The sequence below is a fragment of the Danio rerio genome, chromosome 24 (genome assembly GCF_049306965.1).
Source record: "Danio rerio strain Tuebingen ecotype United States chromosome 24, GRCz12tu, whole genome shotgun sequence".
In the NCBI taxonomy this organism is placed as follows: Eukaryota; Metazoa; Chordata; class Actinopteri; order Cypriniformes; family Danionidae; genus Danio; species Danio rerio.
Genome location: NC_133199.1, coordinates 39,866,386 through 39,878,516, shown reverse-complemented (window position 1 = coordinate 39,878,516; position 12,131 = coordinate 39,866,386). Strand labels below are relative to the sequence as shown.

At 34.1% G+C, this 12,131-nt stretch overlaps 1 protein-coding gene across 1 annotated transcript; it reads left to right on the top strand.

Moving 5' to 3' along the window:
- The first annotated feature begins 427 nt into the window (after positions 1-427).
- On the top strand, positions 428-7,934 carry tmem14cb (transmembrane protein 14Cb). The gene is made up of 4 exons (NM_001004610.2): positions 428-602; positions 1,753-1,854; positions 7,292-7,379; positions 7,476-7,934. The coding sequence occupies exons 1-4, from the start codon at positions 527-529 to the stop codon at positions 7,537-7,539; spliced, it is 330 nt and encodes a 109-aa protein (NP_001004610.2). The 5' UTR covers positions 428-526; the 3' UTR covers positions 7,540-7,934.
- Positions 7,935-12,131: the final 4,197 nt, after the last annotated feature.

Below are 12,131 nucleotides of genomic sequence, written 5' to 3'. Positions count from 1 at the left end.
TCATTCATTGTAATATTCATCTAACTAATTACTCAAATATGCTCTTATTATGATTTTATGTGAATTCTAGATGTGGATCATCATGCAAAAAATCACGCAGGTTCATCTAGTAAACAGTTCATCGCCAGTGGAAGCAAATATAAAACAATTCCGATTCATAATATGAGCCAAAAAACTGTATATGGGGCTTTAAAATTTTTACATTTTTTAAAAATCTGTTTTGAAAAATCATTTTGGTTTGTATTGTGATCTAAATCTACAACATTTATGTTTCATATGATTTATATAATAGTCATTTATAGTAATACAAATTATTAGAGAAAAATAACTTTAATTTCAAACAATCTGATAAACCTAAAAAAATAAAAAATAGGAAAACCCTCGCGTAAGCATGAAGACTTTTATTTTGAAAATAACTTGGAACTTTATGTACCTGTAGTGTTTCAGGAAGTTCAGAAGTGAAGCGGCTTTAGTTTTACTTTCAAAACATCCATTGTTATATTCTTTGTTTTGAAAGCCTGCAAACATGTCTATGGATTGGCTTGGTTATGGTTATGCTGCTCTTATAACGATAGGAGGGATTGTCGGTTATGCTAAAGCAGGTAGCGATACACTCGACAATGAAGTTGGTTTAGTGTTGGAGTATGTTTGATACTTAACGTTAAACGACAAAATATATCTAAAATGAAACCCACTCAATTAACGGCTTGTTAACATTTGCCATACTACACAAGTGCTTATTCTTCCAAAAGAAAATATGAGATATATGGCTGTGTATGAACAAATACAGTGCTCAACATAATTGAGTAAACCCCAGTTTGAAAATGAATATTTTTATCAATTTCTCAGTGAATATAGATCATATATTGTAGTGCTTTTGAACAAAACAGATTTATTAAACAAATATTTTTATTAAGATAATAGTCACCGAACATTTTTAGAAATAGAAAGATAATACATTTAAATTTATTGTGAAACATTGGAGGGAAATAAAAAACTACACAATTTCAACAAATTGTAATACGTTTTTTTCTCTTTTATTATACGTTTTTTCTCTTTTAATTTGCTCTTTTTACTTGTTTTATTTAATATTTTCCCTAGCTTATAAATGTAGGTGTACTAATTTTGGACCGTTATTTATTATAAGCTCTTTTGTTAGGTTACCTCCACATTAGGCTTCAGTACTGACTAATCTAATGTATGTGCACAAACGTTATACTGTAAAGCTTTCCATTAGATAATATTAATTTGAATGAGAGATTTGTGAAGTGTGTACTCATATATGATGAGCACTGTACATCTACAAAAATAATAAAGCCAATGTGTATGTGTGTATGTATACTGTTGAAATCAGAATTATTAGTCCCTCCTTTGAATTTCTTTTTTAAATATTTCCCAAATGATGTTTAACAGAGCAAAGATTTTTTTTCACAGTGTGTCTGATAATATTTATTCTTCTGAATTAAAGTCTTATTTCTTATTTCGGCTAGAATATAAGCAGTTTTCAATTTTTTAAACACGATTTTAGGGACAAAATTATTAGCCCCTTTAAGCAAATTTCAAGCAATTTAGTGTCTGACATTTTAACAGTTTTGCTTATGAATAAAGACAAATTGCCATACAAAGCCCAAAGATACAAATTTCATTATCAAACATTAATTTTTACACATTACCTGTTTGTTCAAACCTAAACCTCCTGTAACTTCACTGAAAGCTCCTAATATGGTCAGCGGTCTCCTGTTTCTGCTGCAGGTAGTTTCATCTCTCTGGTTGCTGGTCTGATGTTTGGCGTAGCAGCATTTGTTGGTGCTTATCAGATGTCAAAGAATGACAAAGATATCTGGGTTTCTCTGGGTAAATCACTGTCTTTACAAATCACACAACACACACACACACACACTTGTTGATCTGGGTTCCGTTCTTCGTACGTGGATTACACAGTTAGCTGGATTTGGTTATTGACGATTTGACATGATCCAGGATCGTTTCGTTCTTCAAAATTGACCTGAGAGTTGTTGTCATAAAAACAGTTCTGCTAGCTCAAACCTGGTCGGAAGCAGGTTTAATTCATATAAACAGGATTAGATCGGCTCAGTTCAAGCCAAATACAGAAGTATGTACCGAATTCAGATATTTTCTTACAGTAGTAGTTATATACACTTGGGAAAATACTAAATTTTTTAAACCTTTATAAAGTGATAGTTATTAATAAAACAAATAAAGTTTTATATGAATAAAACTTATATTATTGTCTGCACCCCCGAAATGAAAGTACAAAGACTGCCACCTTGTGGTGCAAAGATTGTTATGTACTTTTAAGATCGCTTTAGTACAATTTGTGTATGATAATAGGCATGCACAATATGTGATTTTTTTAAAGCAATAATACATTTATGCAGTAATAAACATGTTTTAACAGTTAATATGACGGTGATTTAATGCTTCATAAAAGTTGCAGACACCTTTACCAATATCAAAACGCTTTTGTAAACATCCAGTTATTCTTTACACCGATTAAAAAAAGGCTACTATAATAAAGAAAATCTTTTCTAAATGCAGAACTAAACACATTGATATGCATTGAAATGCATGATAAATACTGTTGAAACATGAAAGTGTAAAGCCTGCCGCTCACAACAAATGTGGAAGGTTATTGGGTGTCATATTTAACAAACCATTTACTGCTAATTTGACGTAATTTTGCTCACATGGATAATTGAATATTAATCAGATGATGTCATTACGCTGCTGTGCCGTCAGCCAATCGCTGCATAGCTGATCATGATTTCGAGGATCGATAGATCTGTCCTTCACAACACATGCAGCGATCTCAGATCAGTTTAACCAGACATTTTAATCTGATTCACGAACTTGTTTGAAGAACCAAATTAGCCAGAGATCAGTTATCAAGATTAAAAGATCCAGGATCTGCCAAATCATCTTAGATCATTTAAGCGAGGTACGAAGAACAGACCCCTGGTTTACAAGGAATCTCTGTAGGCATAATGTATTCTATAGACCATTTTGATGTAAACAAAAACAGTGGTCCCAATGTATTTCCTGTTTTACATGTTTAATTTCTATAGCTTGTGAGAATCCAAATAGAACCACATATTGATAAATAATGTTATGATCGCTGTTTTAACATGAAGTTATGATTGAATTGCCTCTTACAGTTATGAAATGGTTTGATCACAAGCTTGAAATGTTCATGAGGCAATGACATCACCACATTGAAATGCCCTATAGTGCCAAAATACGAATTATTTGGGTTTACCCTACCCCTACTCCTAAGGCATGTCCTTGTTACCCATCTTAATAAAGTACAACTAGGTCATATCCAGTGTTGGGGCTAACACATTACAATGTTTTGTATCAAAGTTAAGCCATGCATAACTTTTAAAAAGTAAATAGTAATATTTGAATTTCTTTTTTTTTTTTTTTTACAAATTTAACAAGAGTTACTTTTAAGAAATAAATTGCTGAATTAAAATGAACTTACATACGTACGTTGAATCTGCGAGGTTATGCCTTTGCAGCGGAAACAGAAAAATACAAAGATGGCAGAGCCTTACATTTCAAGTAGAAGATAAGGTTATCCTAAATTCTTATTATTTTTAAGTATTTTATTTACAGTAAATGAAGGTGTAGGTTATACAGAGCTCCTCTATTTAAAAAAGGAGAAGAATAAAACCCTGCAACCCCATTAAATCAAACCTCAGCCAGGTCAGAAAAGTAACTCAAAAGTAATGTAACACATTACTTACTATAAAAGGTAACCAAGTAATCCAACTAGTTACTTGGGGGTTGGTGAGTAACTTAATATTGTAATGGATTACTTTCAAAAGTAACTTTCCCCAACACTGGGTATGACCTTTTGTTACTTTTGAAAGTAATCCATTACAATATTGAACTATTCCCCAGAAAAGTAACTAGTTATGTTACTCAGTTACTCTATATTCAATTCAATTGAAGTCATGTTTACTTCTATAGCGCTTTTACAATGTAGATTGTCAAAGCAGCTTAGCATAGAAGAAGTTTGAGTAGATTGATCCTGTGTCAGTCCAGTTTCAGAGTTTAAGTTCAGTTCAGTGTGGTTTAACTTTTACTGCTGAAAGTCCAAACACTAAAGAGCAAATCTAACGTATACGCAGCTCAACAAGTCTCAAACTAAGCAAGCCAGTGGCGACAGTGGCAAAGAACAAACTTCACCAATTGACGAAAGTGAAGGGAAAAAACCTAGAGAGAAACCAGGCTTAGCTGGGCATGACCATTTCTCCTCTGGCCAAACCTAATGTGCTGAGCTGCAGTCTAGGCGCTGGAGGCTGGAGAACGCTGGACGCCCATTATGGAGAAGCTGCGGGTGTGAGAGGTCACCTGCGGGTGTTCAGGTTGTCCCACGAGATCAATGCGAAGACTCATCTGTCTCTGGGTCTTTCAGGAGTCTCGTGCTTTCAAGCTCTCGTAATCCATTACAATGTTGAGTTTCTTCCCAAAAAGTAACTAGTGTTGTGGAAAAAAGATTCTGGTCTTCAAATTATTTTCTAAGTTTCAAAGTCAAACTCTTCAAAAAAAGACAAAGTCTATGATCTCCGAAGTCTTTAGGCAAAGCATTTTATTGTTACAGCATCAGTAACAACAGAGACAGTTCGTTAAAATGTCCGCCGAACATAGGCTTGCACACAGTTTCAATACATTTCTGTGTCTTAATACTCCACCCAAATATACACATTACACACCTCCATCAGCTTCTCCGCTAATGGGATCTTAATTCTCTCAGGTGCCCGCCACTAATAAAGTCTCAGGGTCTTTCAGGGGTCTTACCCATGTCCAGTTAAGGTATTTCCTTCCTGTTTCAAAAGTGATGACTCAAAAAACAATGCTCAACAATATATCTTGTTCACTGTCCACTGAGCTGTCAACTGTAAGTTCAGCTCAAGTTCATGGATACTCATATTTTTTAGAAGTCATTACAAATGAGTGTGGGCGCACGTGCAGGTGTGCCTTATAATGAGTTACAGAAAAGAATGCAGGTGTCCTTATGGCCTTGCTTTCATAAATCTACCCTCATTGTGACATTAATGCTGCTCTTCTATTTTATCTTCTCATCTCTGACTGCATTTACACAGAATTACTTTTTTAATTTACCAAAGCACATATACCTGATAATAATGCCACAGGTATGGGTAATAATACAATAGATAATAATAATAATACTGAAATCACTATAATAAGCATTTAAATGAGAGTAATACATTCATCAGAAATTCATCAAGACACAATGAATTCCCCAACACTAGTTGCGATACTTAGTTACTTTTTATGGTATGCAATGGGTTGCATTACTTTAGAGTCATTTTTTCTTACCTGGCTAAGGCTTGGTCTCGTTTTTTTTAAATAGAGGAGCTCTGTAATTAAGAACGCATTGTATAACCTACACCTATATTTCCCTTTAAAAAAACACATCAAAAAAGTATTCAGGATAATGTAATCTAACAACTTTCTGACCCCAGGCGTATTTACAGATTATTAAAAGTTTAAAGCAATGTGTTTGCTACTTTTTTTTTACCATTTTTGGTACATTTTTTTTTGTACCATTTTTTTTTGTACCATTTTTTTTTGTACCATTTTTTTTGTACCACTTTTGTACCATCAACAGGGTTGAGCTTATTTTCTTATTGGGTTATGGGTGTGTTTTGAGCATCACATGAATTAAACCAATTAGAGTCTCCTATTCCCTTTAAGAGTCATGTTAAAGCACATTTGCTATTTACATGGCGGACTTTGTAAGTTGAAAAACTAAACACTTTACTAACAGAACACAGTTAAACAGATCATCTGCAGAGCGAGGATAAAGAATAAGCCTTCTCCATTCGGCGCTTTACTTTCTCTTTACTGTTACTCTTTACTCCTTTACTTTAGTGGATAAGGAAACAGTGTTGTATGCACTCTCCTGAGACATCCATTAGGTTACACATTTCATTTAGTTTGTTAAGTACAAAGATTTGTTTCAAAACTATTTCTAAATTCAGTTCTTATTTCCAGCAAAAGAACAAATGAACAATAATAACAAAATATAGTCAAAAAACTATGACTATAGTGCTATCCAGACACACGTCCTATTATATGCCCTGTATGGTGATGCAGATGTCTCCAAAACCCAACAGATGGACACATCTAAACTTGTTTTTATAAAAACAAAAATAAAATATGCATATAATAAATAATACTGCTAATAATAATAATAATAATAATAATTACATTATACAAAAGCAAATTATCATTAATAAACAAAAAAAAAAGCCCTCCAACATTAAGAGGCCATGGAGGCAGTGTTTTTTATACTTGTGTAGTAAATAATATTTTTTTGAAACATTATAATTCTTTCATTTTTTTTTTCATTTATCAGTTTCATGTTTTCATCAATTTCATATTTCAGACTATTTCAGTTCCTCAAAATAGCTACGTGCCAACAGTGCGCCTTAACACACCTCCTGTCTAGAGCCACACACCCATGAGTCTACAAAGTAGCTCAAATTGATTTGCTATTTAAAGAACGTGGCGGAAAACAGGATTATTTGAGTTGCGCTGGTGTGAAAATAGCAACAAATCACGGCAAACACATCTTGCGCCTTATTGTTCCAGGTGTGTGACATACCTGCCAACACTCCCTTTTTTCCCAGGAGTCTCGTGTATTTCAGACCAATGTCCTGCAACCATTCCGTTTTGTTATTTCTTCCGGAAAACTCCCGTAATTTCACCCCCTCCTTTTTTTTTGGTACTGTCTATAAGCACACCCAGGTCACCAACTTTGGTACAGTAACCGATCGCAGCAGCCGCCCTAAACCCGCTGCATCCTATCCTGGTTCTCAACAGGGTTACTCAGAGACCTCACCCACGAACACCCCCTCCCTCCGGTCTCCAGAATTATCAGAGACAAATGTTGGCAAGTATGATATAGGGCACATTCTCTGCTTGACTGCGTGATTCATTGTGACTACTTTAATTTCAAATCAGCATTTTATTCTTTAAAAGCTAATAAATGTCACATGTTGCGTTACGTTATTATTATTATTTTTTAAAAGCAATGCATTACTTGTTACTTAGGAAAGTAATATTATTACATAATTCACACCTGATATTACATGTCATTATACAGTTTTGTGTCTTTATTAAACCACATAAACCTGCGCGCGCACACACACACACACACACACACACACACACACATAGAAATGTATGCCTTAAAATATAGCAATTGAATGAATGAATTTATGTTTTGTATTTGTAGGCACCTCTGGATCACTGACTGCTCTGATGGGAGTGAGATTTTTGAGTTCATGGAAGATTATGCCAGCTGGATTTATGGCCGGAGCAAGGCAAGGAAATTTGTTTATTGTGTGTGTGTGTGTGTGAGTGATAATAACAAAAACATTTTCATTATGGTTGATTTTTTTTCTTTGTCTTTCCTGCAGTTTACTGATGTTCCTCAGGATTGGTGTGAAAGTGCTGCAGAGTTCACAGAAAAAGAGAAGTTGACATCAAAATGACACCATTTAGAAGCTGATACTTGCAGATCTTGAGGACACAGATACTGAAACAGACAGATATTGAAATTAAGAGTAATGTTTTGGTTTTGAGTGCATTACAGTGCCTAATCACTACACTGAATGAGTATTTCACAGCCAAAAATCATATTAAAACACAACTGAGCGCTTTGAAAGAGATGTGTTGGAAACTAGTGCTACACACAGGAGCAGATTGAGGACAAAAACCTGACAAATAATCTGAAATACAATACAACATCTGAACAGTCTGGGAACCAGAGTATAGCCAAAACATTGGACTCTGGTCCATTAAATTATTAGACAATAATTACACCTTATTACATCACATTCTCCCTTAGTGTTATGTAACAACCTGCCAATTGTGAGTCAATAATATATATTTATATATGTATGTATGTATGTATGTACGTACGTACGTACATATATATATATATATATATATATATATATATATATATATATATATATATATATATATATATATATGTATATATGTATATATATATATGTGTGTGTATATAAAATATCAAGTAGATTTATAATATTGGATTTACATTCATTTTTTTGGGATTCAAATCCCAAATTATTGTAATAAACAGTACTTTACTATCACACATATAGCTTCTCTTAACATTCATGAATCATATTTTTATTATATATTATATGGGAATAAATCTTCAGTAATCAAATGTGAAATGCAGTCTGTTATGATTTTATCTTAACGTGATATTTCTACTGCTCTAAATACTCAGATAAACAATCGGTGTATAAACAGGTTTTCAATATTCTGATATAGTTTCACAAATGGCTACAAAGAAATGTCCAGGAGCAGTGAATTAAATATGATACTTTATTTTAGATTAAATTATTGTGTTTGTTTACTTATTTCAGTCTTAATCATTTTTGTACATAGATATTTATATCAGATGTCGCCTAGGCAATTGGTCTCTATTGGAAGGAATGCGTCAATAGAGCTGCCATCTTGGTACAGGGTAGCACTTTTTTAAAAGTAATGTAAGATCAAGGTGTTGTGGAAGTCTGGCCAACCAGGGTCAGAGGTATATACACGTATATCTATGATCTGGAGTTTTCCTGAGGTTCAGTGTGCTAATATGTGTTAACGAAAATTATAATTTTACATCACTTTTCAACATCGATGAATTGGTGACCGCTCGGATATTACTGAATTAATAATGTATTTTCCTCCCTCCCTGTTAAATTTGATCAAATTGGTGTCCTTATACACACCCCCTCTGCCAATTTCACTTCTCATTTTAACTAAGGGATCGATTAGTTTGTTAATGAATCCCCATTATGAACGACTTGTTCTCTTAGCCGACTATAATACAAGTTTCTAGCATTGCAGCGGCCTGTTATCATAATTAATTTACATTGTTTGCTGATTTTATTAAACCAAACTAGCATAAGCCTGGTATTTAGTGTAAGCTGGTGCTATGTTGCCTTATGGTCAGTGCAACCTGACTGTGTTATCAATAATAACGTTACTTGTTGGGCACAAAAGTTTGTACAGTAGGTGAGAGTTCAAACTGGCTATTAACGCCGCAGCATGTACCGCCGCCATTTGAAATAGGTGCCGCTGTGTTTTTTAGTGTATGACCGCAGTTTGTGAGTGAGCCGCCAGGGGGCGCAAAGGGACGGGATGCGAACGGACAGAAATAGCCCATACAGCAGCTACTGTGCTTGTAAATGATATGAAACAATAAGTCAAAGCATTATAATCCCTTCATTAATCATTTAAAATGTATTAACACGCTTTATTGTAAACTTTTTAAGTGCAAAGAGGATTCGTTTTGGAAAATGGAATTGAAGAAGTAAAAGACAACTAAAATGAAAGCACAAACATTTAGTACAAATAAGTAACTTACAAAAACGTAAAAAAAATAAATCTTACCTATGAAATGTTCTGCCTACGTTTTCTTTGTTTGCTCATTACTACACCCATACGCAGCACTAAAGTCTAGCATCTTCAGATTGGTATTAGTCTTGACCAGTGCGGCTGAATGACATCTGTCCTGGAAGCACTGTACAAATATGGCAGCGCTATTGACGCATGCTCAGGATCCGTATGCCATATCTAGTGTATATATCTATGATTTTTGAATTACAACCAGTTTTTACTTATATCCGGTACTAGGCTTATCCAAAAGTTAAATACTGTTTCTGGTCCCACTTTATATGGTGGCCCTAATTACAATGTACTTGCATTTAAATTAATCATTTGCAACAATGCACTTATTGTGTACATACATGTTTTCACTTATATATTTCTAAAATTATGTTTATGTAAGTAATTTCTGTAGCATTGAGAATTACACTGTTAACCCATCCTTTACACCTTAATTCACTGTTTAACCTACCCATACAACCAAACCTGACCATAACCTTACGCGTTATTGCTCCTCAATAGCTTCATAACTGTTTGCAATACACTACCTGACAAAGTCTTGTCGCCTTTCCAAGTTTTAGGAAAAACAAATAACTTGACATCAAGTTGATCCTTTGGTCTCAGAAGTGGCTTATATGAAAGGCAAAGGCCTCTAGATTATGCTTATTACACCAAAATAAAATATGATCATGCCTTGATTTTTAATGATTTCATTAGGACAGTAAGGGTCTGACTTTGCTTAGATTAAAGTCTCGTCACTTAACAAATAATGTCCAGTATAGAATATAAAGTGATGCAGCAATGGAGAAAGAATGAATATTGTGTCTGACTCCATCATGAGCTTGGAGGACTGCATCCATACATCTCTGCACTGACTCAAATCACTCATTAATAAAGTCATCTGGAATGACAAAGAAAGCGTTCCTGCAGGACTCCCAGAGTTCATCAAGAGTCTTTGGATTCATTTTCAGTGCCTCCTCCTTCATCTTACCCCAGACATGCTCAATAATGTTCATGTGTGGTGACTGGGCTGGCCAATCCTGGAGCACCTTGACCTTCTTTGCTTTCAGCAGTTTTGATGTGGAGGCTGAAGTATGATAAGGAGCGCGATCCTGTTGGAGAATTTGTCCTCTCCTGTGGTTTGTAATGTAATGGGCAGCACAAATGTCTTGATACCTCAGGCTGTTGATGTTGCCATCCACTCTGCAGACCTCTCGCACACCCCAATACTGAATGTAACCCCAAACCATGATTTTTCCTTCACCAAACTTGACTGATTTTTGTGAAAACCTTGGGTCCATCTGGGTTCCAGTAGGTCTTCTGCAGTGTTTGTGATGATGCAGTTCAACAGATGGTTCTGCCACTTTTCCAAATGATCAGCTAGAAGTCAAGTTATAATTTATTGCTCTTACAATTAGGATAGACGACAAGACTTTTGTCAGGAGGTATACAAATGTTAATGCAATAAGTACATTTTATTTATTTCTGATGTAAGTACCTAGTAGTACAAGGTATAGATCACCCCAAGATTAAAAGCACTATATTGTACTCACTATTTACTCACGCTCAAGTTGTTTGAGTTTCTTTTCTCTGTTCACTATAATACAGTGCAGCGTTCCACACAAGTGCGTCATCCTGTCCCAACACAAATCAGTTGTTAACTTGTTTTACAAATTTAAGTCAATTGAACATAAAACATTTAAGTTGTTCCAAAAAAAAAACTACAAAATTTGTTTTGGTTCAGCTCATTTTAAATAAGTAGACATGTTTTTGTGAACTGAAAAAAATGTTGCATGGAGAACTGTTGCAAACAGTTTTTGTGTTGAATGTTATGTGTTGAATTTAAACAAACAAATTAAGTTTATTAAAGTTTAACTTAAATTGTTTAAATTCAGGCCAAATAAATCCACTTAATGTAACAAATTGAGTAAATCCAAGGAATCATCTTTGAATATTTTTTTTTGTGCACAAAGATATTTTAATGAAAGCTGAAAAGCTGTAACCATTAATACACTGTAAAACCCAATAAGTTAAGGTAACTCAAACCATTTGAGGGAACCAATTGCAACAAACTATTTAAGTTTAAAAACTAATCCTAATGAGTACTGTGAACCTAATTCATTTGAGTAATCAAAGCAATTTGATCACATGTAAAACCCAATGAATGAAGAGAACTCAAATACCCATTAAAAACCCATTAAAATGTAAAACCCATTAAGTTAAGGCAACTCAAGCCAATTGAGGAAACCGATTACAACAAACTATTTGAGTTAAAAAACTAATTTATATGAGTACGGTGGACTTAATCCAATTATAGTAATAAAATATTTAGTTAACTCATTACCTTCAACACTGAGTTCAAAACTCTTTTCAAATGAGTAGAATTAGCTTACAGTAAATTTTGAGTTAACTACACTCATTTCATTTGATTAAGTTGACTGGTGGGTTTTAGCGTAGTATTTGATTTTCTTACAATTGAAGTCAATTATATTTTTGCATTGAACAGAAGAAATAAACTCATTAAGGTTTGTTACAAGCATGAGTGGATTTTCATTTTTGGCTGAACTACTCCTTTAAGGCCACTTAATATAAAGTGTGACTGAGTTTCTTCTGTGGAACACAAAGAAGGATACACTAAAGGTGTGCTTTCCCATGGT